We start from the raw sequence: 27979 nt of genomic DNA, 5'->3' as shown, positions 1-27979 counted from the left end.
ATCCATGTACATTACATCATATGTGTTACCCTCATTGACCCTCCTTGTTACCTCCTCAAAAAATCAAGTTAGTCAGGCACGATCTTCCCTTAACAAACGCATGCTGACAATCCTCGATTAACCCGTGCCTTTCTAAATGACGATTTATACTGTCCCTCAGAATTGTTTCCAATAATTTGCCCATCACTAAAGGTTAGAATGACTGGCCTATAATTACTTGGACTATCTCTTTCTACCTTTTTAAACAATGGTACAATGTTGGCAGTCCTCCAATCCTCCTGCACCATGCCTGTAGCCAGGGAGGATTGGAAAATGATGGTCAGAGCCTCCACTATTTCCTCTGAACAGCCTGGGATACATTTCATCTGGGCCTGGTGATTTATCTACTTTCAAAGATGCTAAACCCCTCAATACTTCCTCTCTCACTATGTTGATCCCATCTAATATTTTACACTCTTTCTCCTCCTTAACTACAATCTCTGCACCGTCCCCCTCTTTTGTCCCTCTGTTTTGATGTTTTACACAAAAAAATTGTTACTTTCTTTGTTCGTAAAAAATTATTTTGCTGGGGTTTTCGGTCTCAGTAATTTTCCATCAATACGCAGGTGAAGAGGAAGAGGAAGAGGAAATCCTTACAAGCAGCAAGGACTAGCAGCACTCTGAATGGGCAGTCCAGCTATCAATCATGAAAAGTTCCTGGAATTTCACAGCACAAATGATGCTGGGAATTGTTACCTTGTTGATTCCTTCTGGTCTGGGAATCTTTGACTTTTGAGGTAGAGGCTTTCGCTCGTCAACATTGTTTGAAACATTTCAATCACAGAATTCTGAGGTCTTTATGTTACAAACCTTATTTTAGTAACAAGTCCAATTGATTTAATTGGCACCACTTCTCCTTTCTGTTATTGGTCGATTTTGCTGGCTGCTTATGCTACATTTACATATGTCCCACCTGGTAGTTTTTTCTGCCTAGATTCCTCACCTTTTATTTGTACATCCCATACCTCTACTTCTGACTTGTTACTATTTTAGTCAATCAAACACAAACATGACACATATTTGCCTACAAATGTTCACACCTGAACTATAGCACATAAAACTCCACTATATGCAAAGAAAATTATTAAATATATTTAGTTACAAATACTGAGGAGAGTTACAGGCTGCAATCTAATTAAGGGATTCTAATAGCTTATATTTAGAATGATAGAGACATGGGAGTGAATTACAGATTATAATTTATCATAGTCGGTCTATTTTCGTGCTTGGAGACTAGCATGCAACACGTGGAATGGCTTCATGGGATCTAAAGGGATATGAAAATAAGTGATGGCGGAAAAGAGAAGCAAGAAAAGGAGGAATATTGAGAGCAGTAGCCCTGGGCTGGAACTTCAATCAGCCAATTTATTTCACATTGGCCAATATTTAATCAGTCACCTGCCACTTTATAAATCGTTGTTACGACTGCACTTAGAATACCGTGTACAGTTCTGGTCGCCGCAGTACAAAAAGGATATTGCAACTATTGAAAGGTTACAAAAGAGAGCAACCAGAATGACTGATGGGGCTGGGTTACAAGGAGCGATTATGTAAATTAGGTCTGTTCCCACTGGAAAAAAGATTGAGGTGAAAGGATTGCTATTTTTAGGATTCTAAAGGGACGAGATCATGCAGATCACAACAAGCCATTTCACCTTGCTATGATTAGTCAACAACTCCATTATTGTTGTATCGTGCCACTACCACGATGATGGAAGGCAAACTCGATGGACCTTGCTTTTTCTTCATCTAGTAATTCCTATGTTCCCAATCACTTTATTTCTCCTTGCTGTCAGTGGTGTATTTCAAGTACACATACACCACCTGGTGGCAGAGTCAGAACTGCAAAGTGAAGTCTTTCTTCCCCAGAAATGCTCTTCAGATCACTTGACAACATTAACACCCACCTGCTTAAAATTTGATGGGTAAAATTAAGGCAGACAGAACAAATTTTAAAAAAAAAGTTTACTGGCTGTTTTTCAGCCTTTCATCCCTAAATTCATGAATTTGCAAACAGCTCTGCTGTTAAATGCAATGGGGAACTGGAAGTTACTCAGAGGCACATGTATGTCATACTTACTTGATGCTTTGCTTGAGCAAATGAAGGGAAGGGGTAGGTATATGAAAAAGGAGAATTTTGTACTTGAGAAGTATTATTACTGGGGTAATGGAACTTTACCATTCGATGAAGTAGGGAGGAGGTTCATGTGGAGCATAGATGTCATCAAAGACCAGTTGGGCTGAATGACCTGTTTCGGTGCTGTAGTTTCAATGTAACTCAATGACATCTACGTCAGCATCAAGCACTCCCAAATCAGTTATGTATGATTAGCTGGATTGTAAAGCTTCTTCCACTCTACCTCAACTGGAACAGTGTCATATTTCTACTTAACACCAACCATCTCTTGCCACTCCAAAGGCTGAGATGGCACAAAGCCATTTCGCATAGGATTCTTGTAGGTAACTTTTTTTTGGGGTGGGGGGGGGGGGGGGCAGGGGCAGGTGGGAGAAAAGAAGAGACCTTCATCAGTCAGTCTGGTTATATTTAAAGCAAGTCCCAAAGATGAAAGGGCATTTCCTACTAATTGATCTTTCAGACAGGTCAAGGTGTGCCTGAAGGTGCAGATGAGTACATCAAAAAAAAATTAAGTGTCCCTATTTCAAAAAACTCTAATCAACTTGAACATCTAGTTTTTCCTATTGTCTTGTTTTATAGAGCCCTGATAACATTATTTGGGGGAAGAGGAATGTACCAGCTTACAACTTTTTACTGATTCTGACAGTGTAAAGGGAGCAGTTTATTTGAACTGATAGATTCTATTAACTTGAGGTGCTTCCATGCAGACTGCCTGAATAACCAAAGGCAGAGGCCCAGTGTCACACAGAAAAACTGTTTTATTAAATACCAAACTAGTATAAGACCTGCTTTGCTCATCTGCAGAAACATCTTGTACCACTGAAGAAAGCAGATTGCTCATCCCAACTCTTAATATGGGTCCTGCAGCAGGGTTCCTTGCTCAATCTGAATAGAAAACTGGACAACTTCAAATTCAAAATGCAATGGGAACCTGTGCTAATGCTGTCCCTGATCCAAGTGTTTCATGTGATGTGCTCCCACTTGGCCACAAGTAATATAGGGCACCCTCCCACAAAAGGTTCTTGATGGCATGAGAAACTAAACTGGGCAGGCTCAAAAGAGAGGAAGAATTTGACACCGGTTGATAAGCCCTGGTGCAGGACACCAAGGATCTTGGCACAGAGGCTTGGAATGAGCTTTAAAGTAGTTGAACAGGTCTCAACCTCTCATTCTAGGAAAGTGGGCGCTCAGTGCCTAAAGGCCACGTCCAGTACAGCTCAAAAGCAGATCTTTCACTTGTTCACCAAAAAGTCCTTTTTCCAACAAAGGACATCTTTGCAAACTTTGCCTGCTGGTGCCAATGGAAACTCAAAATACACACTTAGGAACGTTGTTGATAGGTACACCATGGACAATGCTTCCTGGTCTACATAGTTCACCGCAACTTGCAGCTTTCCTGAAGTCAGGATAAACAGGCCTCATGGATATGGCACTAGTGCTGACCCTGTGCACAGATCCATAAAGCCCATGGCACAATGTTAGAATTCAAGTGCAGATGAACACAAATCCAAGGCAGCGGGACTTCAGTTATGGGGAGAGATATTAGGGCCAGCACAGGCTCGATGGGTCGAATGTCCTCCTATGCTATATGATTCTATGGTGCCTAGACCATACCTGGTACACCAGTGAGTGGTGAGCAGAAGGATTCAGAACTGCATGATGGAACCGTAAAGAATACTCAGGCTAGGACAAGTGGTGCTTCAGGATTTATGTTGGCCCTAAACACAGACAATTGTGTCCAGAAGATGGAAGACAGGAAGCTTTCCTATTTGAGAGACATTCTTCCAGCTTCTATCACATTTGATGTGCACCAGCATAACTGAAATGTCAAGGTCTGTATGTACACTGCAAGCTGGTGCCAAGTGTTGAAAACGAAATAATCAAAGAAAGAATATGGCAGGATATCCCACAACGCTTTACAACCAATGAAGTACGTTTGAAAGGTAGGAAACGTAAAACAATCTACACACAGCAAGGTCCCACAAAGAGCAACAGATAATGACCAGATAATCTGTTATAGTGATATTGGGCAGGAGACCAGGGAGAACTCCCATGCTCTTCTTCGAATAGCACCACGGGCTCTTATGTCCACCCGAGGGGATAGGGCCTCAGTTTAACGTTATCAGCTGAAAGACTGTCTCTCCAACAGTGCAGCATTCCATCAGCACACACTCTGAAGTGTCAACCTAGATTTTGTGCTCAAGTCTCTGGAGCACAACCTTCTGACACCAAGGAGACAGTTCTGCCAATTGCACCATGGCTGACACTGTAGCAAAGGCTGAACCTAAATACAAAGAAGGCACACATCAAAGGGTAAGATGGGTATAGAGGGATATGGGCCAAGTGCAGGCAATTGGGACTAGCTTAGTGGTATAAACTGGGCGACATGGACATGTTGGGCCAAAGGGCATGTTTCCATGTTGTAAACTTCTATGATTCTATCAAGGAACCCACACATCACCCAATTTTGTGCTGCATTTTTATTTTTTATTTTAAATGAAGAAATACATCTCTATACAAAATAGCTTCTGAAAATTACTAGTGTACAGACACTATGAAAAAAAACAGAACTCCATCTGTGAGCCGCAGAGTACAGCTTGCGAAAGCAACAGTTAAACTGTGAGGAAGGGAAAACTACTAGACGAGTTCACCAACAATGAAAAATTTTAAAAAAAGTTTAGCACTCTTCTTGGCATAACACGAGGTGCATTCACATGAAAGCTTTTTCAATTCTTGCTTGTCCACAAATAACCGCCCAACCACAATCTGTGACAGCTTGATTTCACATTCAGGCAGGTAAACAGAAACATTTTAATTCCTGAAAAGAGTGACCGTTGCAACATCTTTCATGTTTAAAAACTTTGATTCAGTAAAAGCCAGTTAACGATCACCCTGTTAAATGGGAACAGGTCATTCCAGCACCAATTCATTCACATGGAAAAATAAAAAGCATTGGTTTATAGAAAGAACTTTAGGCTGCAGTTACTGTTTTATAATCACTATTCATGCAGTGTGGCAATGGAACCATCAGTGGATTAGCAGACAAAAGCATTCAAAAACAGAAGCAACACAGTCAAAGGTTTCATTAAACATAGTTGGCTTAAACACACTGAAAACAGAGTACTCATGAAAGCCTCAAGCAGATATTGTATCTAGCACCATAGAGCAGCTTTCATATAATCTGCTGCTGCCATATTAAAAAGACCCAGTGTTATGGAGTTCAACGGGCCAATTTCCCACCTGGTCACCTAAGAATGGGTTAATGCCGTTAGCACATAAAAGAAATGTTCCGGTCAACCAGGATGGGCATATATAACTTGTAATGTTTTCTTAATAGGAATGTTTGGAATGAAGGCTAAAGTTGATTGGTGGGGTGGAAAGGAGGGGGAAAATGCACCCAAAGAGGGAGTAAACTTCTTAAGAGTATGCTATTAATTAATGGGAAGGGCAAATCAGCCTTGTAAATATCAATACCATACAAACCAGCAAGTATGAACCCTAGCATTCCTGGACCCTCTGTACAAGTGATGCAACTGCACGCTTACATTAGGAGTGCATTTCATAACACATCTCAGATGAGACGACACTGGCAGTAGAAGTGTATTGTACCAGATATATAGCAAAATAGTTACTCCCTGCTATAAGCTGTACATCTTAGCTGTGTTCAAGTTTTCTTCTCCTCAACCCAATTTCTTAGGATATTAGCAATAAAAATTAGACAGGATCTGTGATGGTGTTATCAAAAACTCAAACGAAATTGGCTTTATGTAAATGCACAGCAAAAAGAAACTCAAGTCAGACATCACAATATATACTACAATCTACTATGCAAGCACTTTCATGGTTAGTCAGTATACATCTCATTTCTCCTATGTAAAATTAACTGGGATAACTCTCTCCCTACTACAGACATGCAACTAGTTGGGGTAGCTCCTTGGGTGGGAAACACCAGGCTAGCTACTTTTCTTTCCAATGCTCTTAAGCCAGAGACTGCTGCATTTACTCTCTACAGCAGGAAACTCATTTAATAGAGTTGTCCCTTTTTAAACAATGGCTAAAACAGGCTTTTATACAGAGAACTCACTTTCCTAACATGTTTACTTCCGTTGTTAACCTGTAACCTTTCTTTACTAAAAATCAATTTTGGAAACTCCCTGGTCTGCCACAGTGAACTGTAGTGACCAGCACAACACTACAAGAAAGCAGAGGGGAAGAGCTTTGAGGAACTCCAATACAATGGCAGGTCCACTGGAAGAAATCACAGCTGCTTTTATCTTCATTAGAGGCACCCCCTCTCCCACCCCCCTACCAACACCATCACAGAGGTGTTGAAAAAGGAAACAAATCTAAAAGAGGTTTTTAATATTACTACAAGTGCTAACATGTGAATGGCTCCTTTAACTTCAGTCATATAAATTAATCAGTAACCATAAACAATATTTTTGTATCCAAATTGGTGAAGGCGAGGCAGGTAAATTACAAGCAAAGCTCCATTTCCTGCAGAGACTGCATTGGTCGATCACCACTGAAATTCTAATGGCTCTTTTGGATTTCCATAGGTGCCTTTTTCCCCCTAAATGTCAAATACTTTGAAGTACTATGCATACCAAAATGTGGAAATAACAAAAATTTACGTGACAGCGCATTTCGAACAGAAGGCCTGGAAGGTTCGGAGATCCTTTTTGTAAATTATTTGATAGATGATTTGTTAAACAAACTTTAACCAATTACATCCAAAGTAAACAAAGAGAGAGAGAGACTCGGAAATACCTGGAACTCCTGAAAAAATTAACAAACTTAATAGAGCACAGGCAATTGAGTTTACATACATGTTTTGCAAGGATACATAGTTCAGCTCTGCCACAGTGGGTCAACCATTTCACAATAGAAACATTTTCCAGGACAGGAAGAAGAACAGATTGTCTACAGGACCTAAGAGAAAGGTGTGCGTGTACATTTAACACATGGACTACGCATTTCAAATGCAGCAGCTCAGCTCTTTACCCAATTCCAACTGGTCACATGGAGGAAATCTAATTATCCACACTTCAAGGTTAGTGGGATTTGCAAATGTGTTACCTTTTCAGCTAGAACTAAAGTTTCAGTCACTCTTAGGCACTCTGTGGTATGGGGGCGCACTTAAACTATCTTTAAATTAAAAAAATTAAAACAGTAAAATATATTTGTACTTTCGAAAGCACTTCTCATAGCCAAAAGTTTACAACATTGTAACTGTTTTGTTCTTAATAAACTGATGAAAAATATTTTCAGGAATTATTCAAGTCTACGTCACTGAAATACAAAAAGAAAAAAGGTCCATGCAAACACAAAGGATTCAATTCATGGGGGAAATCCTCTATCGTCTTGTTAAAAACTCAAGCACAGGAGTTTGACAATAGAGAACCATAGGATTGTGACCCTTTACTCTACCCCTACCCACCAGCAAATGATGTGCCCAGTTCTGGTTTAGTAAAGGTTGACTCTTCGAGTGAAATGGTTATGAACCGAGCCAATAATCTTTTCAAATTAAACAGCTCAAATCCCAGCATTGCAAAACTTGAATCTCGTTCTTTTTTCAATCTTCTTGTAAAAAATAAACACACATGTGACTGGCTCTCAGAATCTGCTTGCCCAATACATCAGGCTGCTCTTCTATAATTTGCTTCTATGAATAAGTAAGTGGTATCTAGACTTACCAAAAAATTATGTAAAACTTAAAAATGGTAAGAACACCGTTACTGACCTGTTTGAATGCATTAAATCTGAGGAAGAGCCCATTGTTTGAACATGTTGCCATACATAGATCATAAAAGCAACAAAAAGATTTTCATGTAGTTTTGAGACACGATTAAAACAGGACATCTGATTGGTTACACACAGGGATTTCAATTTACTTAACATCACATTCCTCGAAAATTTCCATCCCACATACCTGTTCTAGAGGGATTTAAAAGTGACATATTGGAGGACCAACAAGAAAATGCAGTCATTTTGTACTGATCCAAACGAGGAGGTTTTAGATTTTTTTTAAAATACATTTCTAATGGTAGTGCTGGTAGTTCTGGGGGGGGGGGGGGGGGGGTGAGAGCTATTTGCTTGCACATTGAGGATACTTAGTGAAACAGCAACTGTTAGAAAAAAAAGATTGTTTGCCCAATGGTAACACCCACTTGCCATGGTCAAATGGGTCACTGTAGACAACTGTACAAGACAAACACCAGATTCCTAGCTAAACAAGAGGGTTGGGTTGAGGGGAGGGTTTTAAGCCCACTTTGCCATGCTTCATGGATGCTTAATGGCCATGCAGTTTGCAACCCCATGAGCCATGCAGAAGCAGAGTCTACTTTTTCCAAGCAGCAGCAAATCACCTAGCAGTTTCAATCAATGTCAAATATAGATGAGTTTTACACAGTGGATTCAAATTGACTGGGAACTGATTTAATATTGGTCAAGTGGTGACTCATTCCAGTGGCAGTAGATCTTAAATCCCACCCATTTAGCTTTGATTTGAAACCAGCTCCAAATGGAAATGTCCAGTGTCCTGACATGACATCCACTAGTCACACATAAACCGTCCTGAATTTAGTTCTGAGGCAAAATAAGTCCTGAACAGTACCTGACAGTGGCACAAACTAGAAGTGAAGAGTCAAATTAACATCTAATGCATCAAAAAAGCAGCACACAAACATTGGAAGCAACTAAAAAACTCAGAAGCTTTTGCCCCTTTTCCAGGTCGTAAGATGCCCCAGAAACAAAGCTCTGATTTTTTGTTGCTATCAGAAAGAAAAGAAACAACTGGATCATATAGATTAGTGCCCTGAAATCAATAATAGCATGGCCTGGTACAAGAGTCCTTCAATATTAAATCTCTCAATACCATCACTAATCTAAAATTTACAAATAATGCCCGTATGACTGAACAATTGGTCAACAAAAATTTTTAAAATCTTTTCACAATTGCAAGGCAGTTTAAGAGCAAAGATTGACAAAAAAGAAAAGGGCTCTTGGAAAAAAACGGTTTCAACTAACATAACTGTTGCCAACACATCAGCAGTACTCCGCCAAAGATGCACTCGCTGCATGACCAGTCAGTCCGCAGTGCATCGTATTCACTGGTCGAGTTCTACCAGACTCCAGATTCAACAATGATCAAGTCTTATAGGACATGTTTTTTAAAAAAAAAATCTACAGCCTTTATCGTCCAACTTCACCATATACCACGATCGCCTGCGTCCAAAGAACTTTTTAAAATGTTTCCACGGAGGAACCTGTAGCCAGCGAACAGATGAGAGGTGTGTGTGTGTGTGTGTGTGTGTGTGTGTGTGTGTGTGTGTGTGTGTGTGTGTGTTCGTTCTCTACCGATTCAGCCTCAGCTTTATCGAGTTTTTAACTACTGGAACAGGGTTTACAGGAAGGGAAGAAACATCAGAAAGTTCTGTGCTCGTTGGTTCCTGTATAAAAGAAAAAAAATATTAATTTATGCATCAGTGCAATAGAGAGATGGCAGATAATGATGGTGTTGGCAAGTGTAAACACTTGCAACTACATATTCAAAAGGCTCAGTAGACAGAGTACACAAAAACTTAGGAACGTAGAGGACTTGAAAGTACCACTGTATTCCACCTGGCCAGCCCCAGAGTCCAATAGCCTGCTATTGATTCCATCATCAGAAAGATAAAGCTCCTTATTAAATTTGTTGACACTTTCTACCTCCACTGTCTCCCTAGACAGCCTGTTCCACACATTCACCGGTTGAATCTAAACTGTCTGCTCACCCTTCTTCTGATCTTGAGTCAGTGGCCCCTGATTAGAGTTTGTGGTTATGTTAAACAATGTTAGGATTGTTTATCTATATCCTTTATTCAACTTTAAAAAGGCAAGAGGAACTGAAAGAGGAAAATATTGAAAAAAAAATTAAAGTTACACTCTAGGGAATTGTTAATGGTGGCAGACACTGGAAAATTCCCAAATGGGCTCTTAAACATCGCAGGGTAGCGCTGTAGGATCAACTTACAGCCAACGAAGGTTGACTTCATTATTAGCAGCTTGTTGGCACCAGTTAGCGATATCAATCAGGAAAGGAACAGCACAGCACTGGAACAGAGTTCAATAACCCATTACTGCTCTCATATCTGTGAAGGCTCTCCCAGCACCACTCTCACACTTAGAGAATTTATAAGAAAATGCAGGTAATTTGACAGGCGATTGCGCTCTCCCCTCTAGCCTTCCTTCCCATGCTCCTAAAATCTTAATGATTTTAAAACCCAAGCTTGACGCCATCTGATCACACCTTCTTGATTTACCTCATCTCTCTTTCTCTCCAACTTTGTGCCATGCCATATTATAGCTTTCAGACCATAAGCTTTGGTTCATCAAATAAAATAGAAACAACTTGGAACTTTCAGGCCTTGGGAAAGTCAATTTCCTGAAGCATGGCACAAGAAATTTGTGTTCCAACCCACTGACAGCACAGATTTACAACCACCATTGCGGCAGATGTCAAGTGGAGCCCACACTTCAAAGGAAGTGAAAAGACAAGACCCTGGGCCACCTTTTCATCTGTTGCAAGGGTTCTATGCAGATGGTCTGCTGTTTGGCTCCAGATGGTGCAAGGGGAGAAAGACAGAATATCTTAAAAGTTGAAGAGTCTCTGCTTGGCATAGCTGATCAATGTCTAGCTTGGTACTGTGCAATACAGAACAGGGAGGTCCCAGGTTTGATTCTTGGTACAACCTTAGTTAGCTGATCTCAGTTGCGATGGGCGGAAGGGCACAACAATTGGCCTCAGTGCCCGAGGTTTTGGGGGAGCGGGAAGGGGAAAGTCAGCCAAGGTTCCTGCTCCTGACCTTTATCCCATGATGCCTGTTAGGTTATAAACACGTGGGAATCGGCAGGACTAAGCTCAGCTGTGATGTCCCTCACAGTTACAAAGCCCGCGGACACTCACTGAGCATGTTCACAAATGAAGACTGGCCATTTAAGAGATACTGGAGGGTGGCCAGCGTCTGTGGATCTGTACACCCAACATGAATTGGTGCCTTCAGGAAGGGAGGAAGAAAATCATTAAAGTAGATCCCCATCTGGTCGCAGTAATCCCCAGAGCTGGCTGTGTATCTCTGGTAATTAAATTTCACTATGTATCTTTAATACTTACCTGTGAGACAGAAGCCTTGGATGGGATTGGCGCCAGCTTTTCTTCAGACTCAAGTTCCTGCACAAAAAAGGAAGCCAAATATAGATCAGCACTTACCTAAAATATATTACTAAATTATATTAATACCTTGAACAGTATGCACAAGATTAGAATCTCCCACTTCTTGCAAGGCCATGAGTTCTACTTTTCTCCTCCTTTCATAATTTCCAAAGTTTTGAGAAAAATATTTCTGTAGCTATTCCAAATTGGTATAGAGTTCAGAGAACTTTTTGAAGTTATTTTTCCACCCAATGTTAAGATTCAACTGTTGATATTCTACTGGAAGCTACTTCTTACCTTCACATTTTCATCCATTCTTTTCTCACTGACAGGACTTTTCGAACAGTCACCCTGCTCCTTCACAGAGATGGATCCCTGGCAAGCAAGAAACATATTCAAGTTGCACTGATTGTTTAGTTAGGTTACTCTAAATGTTGGCATATATAAATAGCCTACTTTTAAAAAAAAAACAGAACTGGGCTTTGAGTATGTTTCAATCATTCCCAATCTCCTCTTGAAAAAATTAATTTGCACTTTGTAGCATTCCTAACATAAGGAAATGTGGGTGAGAGGTGAACAAGATTTTAAAGGGAGTGAACCAAATGCACAGTTGATGAGATAGGCAGTTAAAGGAACGGGAAAAAGAAGCAAGGTGAGGTGGTTCAGGGACAAAGTTTAAAACAGTAAAAGTGTAGTGACTGAAAGAACTGCTAAAGATAGTGCAGAGGAGCGAACAGGAGGCACGCATTAAGTCAGAGAAAAGCTTCAAGATGGGCATAAGTTTAAGGACCTGTACAGAAAATCAGCCACTTACATCCAGTTTCTTCCTCTTTGGTGAACCTTCAGATGTCTGTGTAGATGTTCTCTTCAAGTTTTGTGATGGGCTTTGATCCATTGTTACACCATTAGTTGCAGGCTCCTAAAAAATTAACAGAAAACAGAGTGTTGAGCTGCCTGTTGGTTGTTATTCCTTTGAGAGCTCCCATTTGTCAGGCAGAATGAATAACTGCTCTTATAAAATAGGTAAAACCCAAGGCTACATTGGATAACACAAAACCTATATATTCATGGACCAGGCAATTATTGCAATGCAATTTATTGTGCACACACCTGTACACCGGGAAAACACAAAAGATACAAACTTTTGAATGTTATAAACATATAAAAGATTTCCACACTTAAAATTCTGGTGTATCAAAATGGAAGTTGAGGCTTCAGAAAATAAATACAAAACCTAGAACCCAGCACCTCAATGTACAAAGACTGATTTTATCATGGTCCTGGGGCTACTCACTTGCCAGTGCTATTTCCTAAACAACATTTAAGCTAGCCTCTCATTGTTAGTCTAAATGTCTGTCACATCAATTGTAGGTTAACAGGGTTTATATTTTTAGCAATTTTTCCATTTATACAAAGTATCTACAATTATTCACAATACCTTTTTGTATGAAAGTAAAAACTGGATATAAACAATCTTTACAGAGGAAAAAGGAGCAAGAGTAGGCCATTTGGCTCTTTGGGCCTGCTCCGCCATTCAAAATGATCATGTCTGATCGTCTAACTCAGTTCCCTGTTCCCGCTTTTTCCCCATATCCCTTGATCCCTTTAGCATTAAGAAATATATCTATCTCCTTCTTAAATACATCTAATGACTTGGCCTCCACTGCCTTCTGTGGCAAAGAATTCCACAGGTTCACCACCCTCTGAGTGAAGAAATTTCTCCTCATCTCGGTTCTAAATGGCATACCCCGTATCCTGAGACTGTGACCCCTGATTCTGGACTCCCCAGCCATCGGGAACATCCTCCCTGCATCTAGTCTGTCGAGTCCTGTTAGAATTTTATATGTTTCAATGAGATCACCTCTCATTCTTCTAAACTCTAGTGAATATAGGCCTAGTCGACCCAATCTCTCCTCATACGTCAGTCCTGCCATCCCAGGAATCAGTCTGGTAAGCCTTCGTTGCACTCCCTCCATGGCAAGGGCATCCTTCCTCAGATAAGGAGACCAAAACGGCACACAATACCAGATGTGGTCTCACCAAGGCCCTGTATAACTGCAGTAAGACATCCCTGCTCCTGTATGCAAATCCTCTTGCAATGAAGGTCAACATATCATTCGACTTCCTAACTGTTTGCTGCACCTGAATGCTCGCTTTCAGTGACTGGTGTACAAGGACACCCAGGTCTCGTGGCAGAGCAAGTTATAACAAGGAAGATAGCAGGAGTGCAGCTGTTTCTGTACTGAGTGCTCGATTATGCTGCTGAATCAGTTCTTATTCTGCTAATCCTTCATACAAGAATCGAAAATTTAAGGTAAAAAAGCAGTCAAGCTAGATGGACCTTTTAGCTGTTTTTTGTGGTCAAACAGCACCAATTCACAGCATCTTGGACTCATGGCTATTTCCAGTGGCAGAAGGGCTATTGAGCCAGATTAGCTGGTCAATCACCACCCAAATCATCAATAGCACCCTTGAGTATTGCAGACCTGCCTGGTTCAGGTATCAGATAGCCAACTTTGCTACAGAGAACCAGCTCAGTTCCAGTCTCCCATTACTAGGCGTGTCACCATTGGAGACAACTTAACCCCCACAGGTAGTCACATACTACTTCTCTTTCCTCCCCTTCTCCCACCAAAAGGCCAGTAACTTATACTGCCTTCATGCTAACTAGCAAAAAGGATGGTGGGGGGGGGGGGGGGGGGGGGGGGGGAGAAAAGAGAAGGCAAGAAAATAAGCTGAAGCAGAAACAAATGTTAAGTTAAAATAATTGAAAAAGTGCTTAATTTGAGATCCTTCAACTGTGGGGAGTACAGAAAATCAGCACAAAAATAAGTACAAACCTCTTTCTTTGCAGATTCATTTGTAGGAGGCGATGCCGGTCTCTTTACCCCCGAGGCAACAGGACTGGATGCTTTTGTGGTTGCACTTGGAGGCTGATTGCTGACACATGTAGACAAAACCCGGCTGACTGCTGATTTTGGCTGTGCAGTAGAAGCAGGTATGGGAGAGGCCTGAGGAATGTGTTCACTGGATGACGAAGATGAGCCTAGAAGGGAAAACACATACATGCTAGTTATTTAACTATTTCCATAAACAGGGCTCGAAATAACAGCATTCTTTTGTGGAACCATTGCCTTCAATTTCTCCTCCTCCCACAAAGGTACCGAAAACCCAGCACCCAGTCTTTCAAGGTCTGCAGGTACAACCTCGCTATCTTTAAGTCGGTTCATAAGCTGAAACGTCAACTCATACACAAGTGTTAAACCATCTACCGTAATTGTGATTTTCCTCATTCTTTGAAAAAAATGTTCAATCTCCACATACAAATAAGATAATGCTGCCCTCAGACAGGGGAAAAACACCTGGGAACACTGCCCCTTTAAGAAATCAACAGTGTGGTCAAAGAATTCTCTCGCCTCTGTATACAAGGCCGTGTCCTGGTCTGAGCTCAAGTCTTTGCCTACAGCAGCTGGGATTGAGATCTCAAGTAACAGGTAGAACACAAACACAATAATACAGCAGAGCAGCAGTAATCCAGACCCAGTCAGAATGAGAAATATGGGGTCGGGTGGGAGGGAGCTTATAGCTGCCGGTTGAACTTCTTTCAAAGACGTTACCTATAGTAATCTACAGTTCTTTAGGCAACCCCAAAACAGTAGAAAAACACAGATATTACCACATACCTTTTACCACACATAAACCACAAAATAGTAGAAAATACAATTTGCTTTTTATAATAAATGACCCCATAAAACACATGTAGCAGTTATTTTTTTGAGGGGGCAGAGACTATCAGCAGAATATTTGTGCATCTCAGAGCATAATAGCCAAGTCAAATGCATCTTATGACCAGGTTCAAGGCTACTGTTTGATCTCACTAAGTTCAGGTACAGCAAGGATTTAGGAGTAGCATAAAATTTGGTCGAAGAACCAAAATGACACAGGCACGGTAAGGCTATGGCATGTATCCTGTGAAAGGGTTTAGAGTAGCTCCGAAGTGGACAGAAGTCAGTATTTCTTTCCCCTCCCAATTCCTTAATTCTCCTTCTACCTATCTAAAATAAATAGAAAGAGCTGCTACTTACCCCCTGAGCTGGAAATGGAATTTCTTTTGGAAGGACTAGTCTCTGATTCCGCCTGGGCGTCTGAATTCTGAACACTGATCGCATTCGCTGTCGATGCAGCATTAACAGGACTATTTCAAGTAAGAAGAAAAAAAGATTGAAGACATATCTATGTATGGCTAAGAAAATGAGAAAAATTCAGAATCATGTACTTTGATCTTGGCTTTGCCTTTTTCTTTTAAAACACTTCCCCCTCTTCCTATATTTCAAATATTATCTTGATAACCAACTTATTTGAAGAGTTTCATCAGGTATAGGAATGGAGAACTGTAGCCCTTACCTCAAATATCACCTTCAAAACATGTCTGGGTAATTTAAGGAAAAAAAATCAAGCTTAGCGCCAGATATAGGTTGGGGAAACTAACGTATGTGTTACCTTTTAAGCTATTAAAAATAACTAAATTGCCATGTTCCTATATGTTAGTAGCAGGAATCCCACCATCAGATTACATGCACGTGATTTTAGCTATAGGGAATAATGATCAGCTCTACTAGAGCTTGTCCCATCGCAAATCCCTAATCAATTTGCATGCTGTGCTGAACAGTGGGAAAATTTAAAATTGCCAAAGTGATATTCCGATGTGATCCCAAGAAGACATGACAGTTCTTCAACTAAACCCTTGTTTAAAAAAAAATGAAGGAAGTAACACCCATGTTACCTCTGTGGGCTGTTGGCATTCTGTAATGGACTGGAAGGCACTAGCAGGCTGTGGTCACTGTCCAGAGAGGCCTCCATGCTATTTTCATCTTCACAGTTGGCTTTGTTCCCCTCCACTGAATGCTTAAGATGAAAAAGATATTTTAAAAAGTCAGATCAGAAAAAGTCAAAACATTTCTTGGCAAGTTTTGTGCACCAGCTGTTTGTAAAACATAATAGTCAGAGTGCAAAAAACAATATTAGCCTGCCCATGTCTAGTTAAGCCTAACAGATGGTGATTAACTTTAGCCCTCAAAAAGGTCACCCGGGGGGGGGGGGGGCGGGAGGGCACGGCGGAGGGGCGGAGAAAAAAAGGAAACCATAAAACAAGTAGACATAAGAAACTAAAACGCTGGAGGCACAAGTCAGACCCTCTCAGGATGCTGCCGAGACCAGCCACAAACAGGTGTCTTTTGGGGACTGGTACTACAAGCTTAGCCAAGAATGTGACTGGATGTGCTTCAGAATAAGACAAGGGATGGGTTGGTTTTACTTCACAATGAAAATCGCTGTATTGCTGAAGTACAACACATGGGACCTCTCAATTCCTCCAGGAATTTCATTTTGAAGGGTATCAAATCCCTCGCTACCTTCAGGTTACACAGGCACCAAGGCTTTTCTCTCTCTCACCCTCACAGGGAAATATTAAGGTTCCAATGGAGCCTGGCAATTTGGCAACACAACTTGCATGCCACCATTCCATGCACCATGCAAGGAATTTTAATAAATTAAAAACCTGTATTGAATTAGAACCAGTATCACAAACAAAAATCAGTTTGCAGAGCTATTCGCTGGTCAGTGGCCTGACAAACTGAATGGAAACAAAAAAAACAGATAATTTCTGTTGGACAATTACCTAAAGAACATAAATTATAATAAAATTATCTTTCAAAAATGGAAACAGTTTTGTTATAGCTATAACTTGTAATATTTTGATAGACTGTGAAAATAAATCAAATAATTTTTGCAGTCTAACAAAGCAGGCAATTTATTTACAAAAGATGATGGGATAAACGTGCAAGCTGGACCAAAGATTCACTTTCTCCAGTTACTTATTAGCTCCTTGTAACATTCAGGAGAAACTTCTTTACCCAAAGAGTGGTGAGAAAGTGTAGTTGAGGCAAATAGCACAGATGCACTTAAGGGGAAAGCTAGATAAGCACAGAGGGTCAGAGGGATCTTGGTGTGCAAGTTCACAGATCCCTGAAGGCGACAGAACAGGTAGATAAGGTGGTAAAGAAGGCATATGGGATACTTGCCTTTATTAGCCGAGGCAGAGAATATAAGAGCAAGGAGGTTATGATGGAGCTGTATAAAACACTGGTTAGGCCACAGCTGGAGTACTGTATGCAGTTCTGGTCACCACACTACAGGAAGGATGTGATCGCTTTGGAGAGGGTGCAGAGGAGATTCACCAGGATGTTACCAGGGCTGGAGCTCTTCAGCTATGAAGAGAGACTGGGAAGATTGGGTTTGTTTTCCTTGGAGCAGAGGAGGCTGAGGGGGGACATGATTGAGGTGTACAAAATTATGAGGGGCACAGATAGGATGGATACTAAGGAGCTTTTTCCCTTCGTTGAGGGTTCGACAACAAGGGGGCATAGATTCAAGGTAAAAGGCGGGAGGTTTAGAGAGGATTTGAGAAAGAACTTTTTCACCCAGAGGGTGGTTGGAGTCTGGAACTCACTGCCTGAAAGGGTTGTGGAGGCAGGAACCCTCACAACAGTCAAGAAGCATTTGGATGAGCACTTGAAATGCCATAGCATACAAGGCTACGGACCAAATGCTGGATTATGGGATTAGAGTAGACAGGGCTTGATGGCCGGCGCGGACACAATGGGCCGAAGGGCCTCTATCCGTGCCGTATAACTCTATGACTCACGAAGAAAGGTATAGAAGGGTATGCTGATACGGTTAAATGAAGTAGGGAGGAAGGAGGCTCGTATGTAGCATAAAGCATAGGCCAGTTGGGCCGAATGGTCTGTTTGTGCTGTAGACTCGATGTAACTACAGGTGTGGACAAAACTTAGTTTTCAATTTCCACTCTTAACATAGAATCATAGAAAGGTTATAGCATGGAAGGAGCCATTCGGCCCATTGAGTCCGTGCCAGCTCAATGCAAGAGCAATCCAGCTAGTTCCGCTCCGCCGCCCTATCCCCGCAGCCTTGCAAATATGTTCCTTTCAAGTATTTATCCAGTTCCCTTTTGAAGGCCATGATTGAATCTGCCTCAACCACACCCTCTGGCAGTGCATTCCAGATCCTAACCACTCGCTGTGTAAAAACGTTTTTCCCTCATGTCACTTTTGGTTCTTTTGCCAATCCCCTTAAATCTATGTCCTCTAGTTCTTGACCCTTCCGCCATACTCATTTAAGTGCCATAGACACTGGTGAGACAAATGATTAATTTTCAGATCATCTAAATAGGTTACCTTTTTCTTTTTTTGTTGAACGTAACTGGGTAGAAGCAGATGGAGCTGTTTCCTTTTCACATGCATTGCTGCAATCCTCATATCTGCTTCGAACATTTTGCTGTTCATTGCTTGTCTATAAACTGTAACAGTAGGAGAAATTAATACTCTGCTGCTGGCTTACTTTTTAATCAACACTTCTTTCCTCCATCAAGGGCCCCCCCATCTTCACCCAACATTCCTGAATATGGAAGAGACGCCAAGGGTAGGAATTTCCCCCCAAATCTTCCAAAAGAAGATAGGCAAATGAAGATGGAGGAGCCTATCACCACAGAAAATGTCATTTCAAGTTCAGTTGGAGTATGCAGGAGAGTGTTGGGACTGAAACCACAGTAGCTATGAAGTATCCAGAATCAAAAGGATTTGTACTGAAACTGAACCTCAAATTAAAAAGGTAGCTGGGGTTTAGGATATCAGAAGGATACAGAACGTATGGTTCAGATCAACGACACATGTACAGGGCTACAAGTCAGCTTCGAACGAGTGTGTCCATGAATGTGACAGTCAAAACCTGTTCTGTAGCAAAACTACTAACCTCACCATAAAATACAACACATACGACCAAAGTTTGGTTTGCCAGCTGGACAATAAACTTTTATCTGGGCTGAAGCAGGGGCAGATTATCACATGCGCCAATGGGGCCCGTGTACAGTGGCCCCTGCTAAATATGGAGCAGTTTTTTTTTAAGCATAGTATATTCTGACACAAGATTTGCTTTATTAATGCAGCGTAAACATTTTATGGGCCTATTTGTTCATGCCTTTTACTATACATTTGTTTTAATTGATCGGGTGGGGGTTTGCTTGTACCTCCTGTTATGTTAATCTTCCACAATGAATGTGAACTGATCATGTCAAAGGCTTGAAAACTTGCTCAGAATGGATTCCTGCACAACTGGCTTCACATACAGAAAGGAAGCAGCAAGTATTCCTAATATGGCATCTAATAATTGACCAGTAAATTGAATGCTAGTCATTGAACACTCAAGCCAAACAAATTTCATAAAAGTAGCCTAGATTTATGCTTGGAACCATAATCGCACATAAGATTACAGTCTTGTCAGAATCACTTACTCCATCTACACATCCTGTCAATTTAAGACAAACACTTACAGGTTCGATCTGCACAGGTACAACCTCAACCACCTACATTCCCACAAGGATTTACCATTAACCACAAGGAAACTGAAGTAGAATTCTACCCAAAATATCAATTAACCAAGAAAGTTATTCTACACTAGTACACTTTCCCCAAAGGCATATCTGCACGGTTTTCCTGCATGAAATAAGGCATAGTCTCTTATCAAACAGGATGAAAAATACTGAATATTAACAGTTACAGTTGCCTGACACAGCAAATGGCTCTTACCAGTATCTGTGAATGACTGAATGTCATATGTCAGGTCAACACTCAGGTTCTCACTGTTTTCCACTTTCTTAAAAACTATCCCAATGACCCACATTGTGCTGAATTCATCCCTGAAATAGAGAAACAGTGTAATGGGAGACCTAATCACTTACAAAACTATATGAAAGTATGCTGTAAAACCTAGCAAATTTTTCTCCTCTTTAGGTCAAACCACCTTCTAACCTTTAGCACTGCTCGAGGTTAATCTTGGTAATCTTACATTTTTATTCTCTTGTTCAGCAACCATTTAAAATAAACCAAATTATAATCCTAAAAATGGTCACAATGACAAAATTACTTACTTCTCAGGATTGTCCTTGGGAGCTGGAAATGATTGTGGATTAACGTGAGCCAGAGTAATGAACTCATTCTTTTCTAAGCTGCTAATCAGAATTCGGATTTTAGATTCCACCAATCCTACCCTAAACACAAAAAACATAATTACTGAATGGAGCGGAGGACTACATGGTACTTTGTCGTGGCTTGATAAAACGAAATCCAGTTAGTACCCAATTAGTTAGAAAGTGATTGCGCAACTGGGTTGAGTTATACATCTAAGGAGGTATGTAAATACAATTTAAAGTGGTGGAATAAAAAAAAACTTGCATTTATATAGTGCCCTATCATGTCTCTCAAGCATCTCAATACTTCACATACACTGAGTTACTAGGGAACGCAGCAACTTCTGTTGCCATCATTATCTATACAGCAAGATTCTGCAATCAGTTAATAATCAGTTAATCTGCTTTTAATGGCAATGGTTTGAGGGAGGAATGTTTATCAGGACATCTGAAGAGCTCCCTGCTCTTCTGCAAATAGTGCCATGGATCTTTTACACATGTCTGAAAATGTGGACCGGACGTTGGGTTTATTGCCTCATCCAAAAGTCAGCACTTCCAACAGTGCAGCACTCCCTCAGTACTGCAGTCTAGCAGTACTGTGCTCAAGCTCTGGCTGAAGCTTGGACCCACAACTGAACTAAACTAACACACAATGGAATGCCTCCAGCACTTTGCCTCCAAAAAATAAAAAGGTGGAGAAGGCTGGCTCAGGTGATTTAACAAAAAAGAAAAATTTGTTGGTTTGTGAAGAACTGCCATCCTTTTAATAGTCACTAAAATTCTTAAGTACACCTTACTCTGGGCACAAGCCATGCTGGTTTGTTTCTTTTTTTAAATATGCTCACCAAGGAACACAAATGAATGCTTTCCACAGATTATTTTGTGTATGTTTAAACTTTCACCCTTTCCTACTCTCCTAATCTACACTGGTGAATGGTTCAATGGATGCCAATAATCAGCCTGTATCTCTCACAAGCAGCCACTCTTCATGTGCAAGCCTAGACTGTGGTTGGGCATATGGTGATAAGCTATTCGACTGTAGGAGTCATCAAAGATGATTAGGGGTCATTACATCACCGCTGTTGTCCCCAACTTTGTAAAAATGTGATGAGAAAATTGCCTAATTCTGACATTAGCGGGCTTTCAAATTAACTAGGGTTAAGTCTCAGCCCCCACATGGTACAAATCATAACCCAATAACCAGTTATAATGCTCATTGCAACAGTCTCCAGTACTTACCATTCTAAGTGCTGTTTTTCCGTTGGGGCACTAGCCAGCAGCACAATGTAATGCCTTTGAAAGGGAGAGGAGATAAATTATTTTTTGCATTTAAATGACAAACTTCAGTCTTGGTGTGAAATGCTCACCAATTTTCAGTTTTCTTTTCGAAAACACTTGAAAATGCATCTCGCCCCTAATTTACATACCTTTGGTGAATTTCTATCAATTTCAGAGTTGAAACTCACCTCTACTATTACTTTGACTCCTCAGTTATACATCAAGTATGATTCTGGGCTATGCCTTTTAAACTGAATCGTATTTCCATTGGGAATGTCACAATTTTAATGACATCACCCAACAGATTTGATAAAATGCAGACTGAAAACCTCAATAAATGTAAATAGGTGTGTCAATATTCTAATAAAATTTATTTTCTGATCTGGGGAATCTTATACTAAAAGGGACACACTTCACTGCAACCAAAAAACATCTTCATGAGTTCCAAGCATATTGATAGTGTTCCACCATACTACTTATACCATGGTCCAGGCCCGTATGGATGGGATGCGGACAGCATTTTCACCGGATGCCACAGGAGGCCAAGCTTAAAAGGATGACTTCAAATCTGATTAGGGTTTCCAATCATTCCCACAAGGCACAAAGCACAGTGCCCCTCTCAACAACTCCTTCTACTATTACAATAATGACACGGGAAAAAAAACAAAAACGCAGGTAAGGCTATGCCCACCATCCTGCTCCGAACTCACTTGCCACAACCGGACACGCTTTCTGACATGCATGCATCCCCTCAACTTCATTACTAATCCAATTGTTTGTGTTACAGAAACTGGCTCCTAACTAGTAATGTTAATTCAATGGGCTTTTGCTGCATGTGCCCATTACCTACAAGTAGCAGCGACAAACACAATGAGTCACATCCAATAATTAAAAACTAGTCTGTTTATTTTTTAAAAATATAATCCACATACATTTGCAATTATTATTGCTGATCCATAACCCAAGAAATTCAGGTAACAAAATGTGATCGATCAAAATTAGTGGTCTACATGCCTGTGAGCTCTCTTCCTTTCCCCAACTTGTACATTTTTTAGCCTAACATTTCTGGGTTTGATGATTTCTAGCTCCTTCAACAGCAGAAATGGGCAAAAACTGAAGGTGATCCACCCAAAGTTGAAAACTTGGAAACATTGGTCTAATACAGTGTTGTCCAATAGAAATCGCTAACTAGCCACAGGCATGGCTACAGCGACACCATTTTAGCCAGGAGCACTAATTTTAGTAGAAAACACCTTATACACGATACAGGTAAATGTGTTTCAAGTGTATATTTATTTAAACATCTACCACAATCTTTCTCTTTCACCATTCTGCCATGAATTTATCAGACACTGCATATCTTAGTGCTGCTCCTAGGTTTTTGTCCAGCAGTTGCAAGCGGTACTTTGACTTCATCAGTGATTGCAGAGAATGTTGAATCGCACGAGACGTGCCCCTTGCTCTCCATCCAGAAAGCAGTTGGATGCTGCTTGCCCTGTGCCATGATGTGCCCCGTAGGAGCTGCTTGTTACTGGTTGGGCTTGCTGTCTGCGGTTATTCCGATTGGTCAAGCTGACCACGATGACAGCTCCCCCTCCATACGATGTTGCTGGTGTTTCCATGGTGCTGAAGTCTGGCGTTTTCACCCGTGTTGCACACCATTTTAGCAGAAAAACAATAAGCAATAACCAAGGAAGTAAAGCACACACACAACGATGGAAAAACACTCGCCCACTCTGCTTTGTGTCGGACCATTTTACCAACAAACACACAAAAAGGTTGAAGTACACCTGATTACGCTGTGAATACGGGTATTGTGATCACATACCCAACGACTGTCTATTACTCATTTTTCAAAGATGCGATTAACCACACCAGGATCCCAATTAGTCACGTGGCTAGTGGCCAACATGTTGAACAATACAGGTCCAATGTCATTGTGCAGGGCTCTTTTCAAAAATCAGACAAGGACAACACTTGTTCCAACCTAGAGTGTACCTGCACTGACTGACATGCGGCTCAAAGTGGAAAGGGGATTGACTTTAGTGATGTCACAGAGTGTGAATATTGCTATTAATTCAAGTTAAAAAAACAGAAGGTCAAAGTGGTACAGGTTAGTTCAGTCAGTCTTCAACTTCAAAGCAGTCGTGGGGCAGGGAGGCTAAGAAAGTTATAGCACTTTTCTGCTGCAATGCTGGTATAAAATGAAAGCCAACTTAATATGGTCATTGGTCCCAACGGTCAAACAACAAAGAACCTGAAGTAACAAAAACAAGAACTGAGGGCGAACATCTGTGCATTACTGTTACGATATTTGTGCTCCTAGCTATCTGTACTTTGTCCCTCAAAGGAAAGCTGCCTATTTAAATCAGACAAGTCTTTTGTCATTACTGCTTTATGTCATTTTTCGTTTCATACAAAAGAATTTTTTTTTTTTAAAAAAGCACAAGCCCAAAGGCTGAGTTTTTAAATTGGTTGAATGTAGATAGAGATCGAGGTAGATTTCTTCCCATCTCAGATGGGAGACAACATAACCTTAAAAGGATGGAGAGGAAGAAAATAATATATAAAATATCACTGTATCCCAACAAATTATGTAATTGCAGACAGAGTAGGTAACGAGCAAGTGGTACAATGAAATAAATCAATTAAACTTACAAAAATATGTTTTAACAAAACCCTCAATGCAATGATCTTTTAAGATATAAAATAAATAACCTCATTAAAATTGAGCATAGCTTTTCCCTGCATAGCAAAAAATTAAGACTTGTATATAGTCGATCGCCTGTGCCATGCACAAGGGTAGTCAAGACCAAGTGTAGTCTTCAGATAAAGCAGAACTAGAGGTTGGGAACAATTAGACCAGGTGTGGAGATGTAATTCTACTTTGAAGTCATTAATCTTTTTCCATTATAAATTATCCATTTGTAACGGAAACTGCCTATGTAAACTTGTCACACTAATTACATCCATCTGCCAGTAGTGGCAATGCAGCACTCCCACTGGCAGGAGACTAATTACAGCACAAGTTTCGATTATAAATGCGGACATAGGAATTAATAATGGAAAAAACTGACAGGAAGTGCACGCAAGTGCAAGATTTTTTAAATACATAATTGTAAATATGGTTTCTATATTTGATGTGAAAATAAATATCTACCAAAGTACATACGATCACTGAAGTTTAAAACTTTGAGTCAACATTTTCAATGCAATTTGCACTCCATTTCCTTTGTGGTAACCATATTTTAATTTTCAACAAACATTTAAATTATGCTTGGTTTTAACTTCCTCCCTGTTTGGAAGTTGATTATTTTTACTGTTTGGTTACATGGTTAAAGATAAATAAAAATAATCTTGTACATTGTCAATTAAGAGTCAGCAATATGCCAGACCCAATTTTTAGAGCTGCTTAAACACCAACAGAATTAACTTAATAACCCACTGACAGTGGAATTGCATGTGTTCCATCTCATGCAAGTCATTGGAAAAAAATGTAACACTTCTAGTGAGACATCCTCTATTTTGTAAACATGAATGGTAATTACTAATGTCAGCAAAATGGGTAATTAGTGTGCATCAATCCAAAATTCACACTTAAAACGTGTAACACAAAATATACGATAATCTATTCGTTTATTGACGATTCTGTAGAATGCAATTCAGCGCAAAAACTGCTCAGTGAGCCCTGAAGACTATCAACTATGAAGACTCCGAAAACAAACCCATAAAACCACAGGGGTATTTGGCTCGGTTTACATTCGGCCCATTATAACTGATGGCTCCTTGATAGAATTTGTTTTGAATTGCACTACTACCCTCCCCATTCTCCTGTACCTTCCTCTACTTCAAATATTTATCCAATTTTCCTGTAAAAGATAAAATGCTTTGCCAGAGACCATTGTATGTCCCAACAACCCCATACATAAAGAAATTTCTCCCAACCTCTCGCTCTTGATGACTATTTTAAATTGATGACCCCTCATCACTGACTCACCAACCAAAAGGAGATAGTCTTTGCCTACTCACCCAATCAAAACTTTAAAAAGCTCTATCAAAACAACTCAGCTTTTTCTGGTCCAGTGGAAAAATACTCCCAGTATCTCAACTGTCCCCCATTCCTGGCACCATCCTGGTGAATCTATGCAGTAATGTTTTATGTCCCCTCTGTAATGAGGTGGCTCCAAACCTGCACACTGTGCTCTAACTATTGCTTTGTATTTTTTTTTAAATATTGAATTTTGCATATACAGGGAATTATGTATTTGTACCCCTACGTATCTCGCTCACCCATATCCTTCTTCATCTTTTCATTGGGTGTATACTCACATTTCTCATTTTTCCTTCCAAAAATGTATTACTTCACACTTCTGCCACCCGTCTGCATATTCCACAAACCCATGCCCTACTGATGTCTTTTACAAAAGCAAAATACTGTGCATGCTGGAAATCTGAAATAAAAGCAGAAAATGGTGGAAACTGATGAAACATCATCAACCTGAAACATGGACCATTTCTCTCTCCACAGATGTTGCCTGACCTGCCGAGTGTTTCCAACATTTTCTGCTTTTATGACGTCTTTTACAGTCTTCTTCGCTGGCAAGTTATTGTTTGTGGTGCAGAAGGAAGAGAAACACCAAGATTCCCACTCCCTCCAAACCATTCCAGAAGAGTAATGGAGGCACCTCTTCAGAAGGAAAGGGACCCAAACCTGGAAAGAGGCCTCAGAACTGGTCACTTAACTGTGCTCTCTGTTTGGGGCCCTCAGCAGATTCTGACAGTACTACAAGCCTCTTATTCTAAAACTTCTGAAAGGATGCAATGAAGTGCACTCTCCAGCAATGAATTTTTTTTTTTTTATTAAGAGTGTTTAATAAAACTACAGCATTGTTTAATAGTCAAAAGATAACATCTGGAAACTCAATATAGTCATTTTATCCTCAAGGTTTACTGTCCATTTAACAGGGTTATCCAAGAAGAAAAACTGAAGCACAAAGAGCACAATGCCAATCCTGATCGTATTACAAGTGGAACATTTCTGTTTACAACTTTCATAACTTCAGGCAACATATCTATGATATTTAATTTATGCATTTCAGAGTTGAGCAGCTGAAGTTCATGGTTCTGGATTGTGTCGGAAAAAGGTTCTACACATTTTTATTACAACCATGCCAACCCATTGGGAAGCCCTTGTGGACCCCCCCCCCGAAGGATCCATGAACCTTGTTCTTAAAACTACTCTATGAAAGCACACACAACCTCTACATGGTGGGTCCTGCTCTACTCGAGAACGTATTTCTGGGACAGAAACAAGGGAATACTGTGACCTGCCGCCGTTTTCCTGGAGGTGGGGTTAAGTTTCTTCTCTCCCCTCTTAATCCTCAGTCATCTTTCTCTAAAAGGAGGCAAAAAGCTTCATCTTGAATTCAGGAACCATGATTGCCTTCTGCCAATTTCAGTCAGAGCCATTCATAAATATTTGACATGACATCCAAACAACTCTGGATTCTATCAGTTCTGAAACCAGTGAAATTGCTAGAGTTGATTACACAGCAGTAATCATTTTAATGCAACCCACAATATTCTGCACTTAAAAGTCCTTCATAAAGTACCTCACAGGATCCTCCACCGATGCCTTGCTTTTCATTTTTTTTTAAAAAGGCCGACGTGTTGACAGGTGACCATAGCAGCCAGGAACACTTCCTCTAGTTAGATTTCCACCAACCTAGATCAGCACCAGCGCTGAGCTCAAGACAGCAGCTTTGGACACAGCCAAAGCCAGTGCATCAATGTGAATAGTAATACTCCATATTTTTAAACAGTAACCCTTATAAACTTGTGCTATAGTCACTCACTTGGAATTACTGTAGGCATTACAGCAACCAATAAGCCTAGTAGTATGCAACCTTGTGAGTGCTCCAGAAGACTGAAAGCTGTGCAACATAAAATGGCATGATGTGAACTGATTCTTAGAAAGGATCTACAACAACAAAGATGGAAACTGCAGGTTGATGGAACAAAGTAAACCAAAAATGCTGGAGCAAAATAGAAGACAGTGAAAATAAAACTCAAAGAAAATTTCTAAAAACATTTCTAGACTGTACTAACCTAGAAAAGGGAAGAAATAATTGATCAACATCAGTAAAATGACTATGGCATGGGCAGATGATAATCAAGGTTTGCTAATGAGAAATGAAAGACACTCAAGTGAGGCCTTGTATCATACTTGAAGTTGCCCACTCTATCCTGGATCACCTGTGTCAGCTTACAAATTCTAACACTGCCTGTACAG

General features: G+C 40.4%; 1 protein-coding gene across 1 annotated transcript in view; it reads right to left on the bottom strand.

The window, feature by feature from the left end:
• Positions 1-4641: 4641 nt before the first annotated feature.
• Positions 4642-27979, bottom strand: part of papola (poly(A) polymerase alpha) — a 51803-nt gene continuing 28465 nt past the window's right edge. The window contains exons 13-23 of the mRNA XM_067992024.1: positions 21649-21702; positions 20371-20490; positions 20030-20139; positions 18623-18744; positions 16153-16274; positions 15455-15564; positions 14210-14415; positions 12184-12288; positions 11667-11744; positions 11331-11387; positions 4642-9627 (exon numbers count right to left, since the gene is read on the bottom strand). Of these exons, the coding sequence (XP_067848125.1) occupies positions 9532-9627; positions 11331-11387; positions 11667-11744; positions 12184-12288; positions 14210-14415; positions 15455-15564; positions 16153-16274; positions 18623-18744; positions 20030-20139; positions 20371-20490; positions 21649-21702 (1180 nt within the window). The 3' untranslated portion in view covers positions 4642-9531. The remainder of the gene's footprint in view (positions 9628-11330; positions 11388-11666; positions 11745-12183; positions 12289-14209; positions 14416-15454; positions 15565-16152; positions 16275-18622; positions 18745-20029; positions 20140-20370; positions 20491-21648; positions 21703-27979) is intronic.

Source organism: Heptranchias perlo, chromosome 10 (genome assembly GCF_035084215.1).
Source record: "Heptranchias perlo isolate sHepPer1 chromosome 10, sHepPer1.hap1, whole genome shotgun sequence".
NCBI classification, from domain to species: Eukaryota; Metazoa; Chordata; class Chondrichthyes; order Hexanchiformes; family Hexanchidae; genus Heptranchias; species Heptranchias perlo.
Note: the sequence above shows the minus strand (reverse complement) of the source record. Positions and strands in the feature narration are given on the sequence as shown.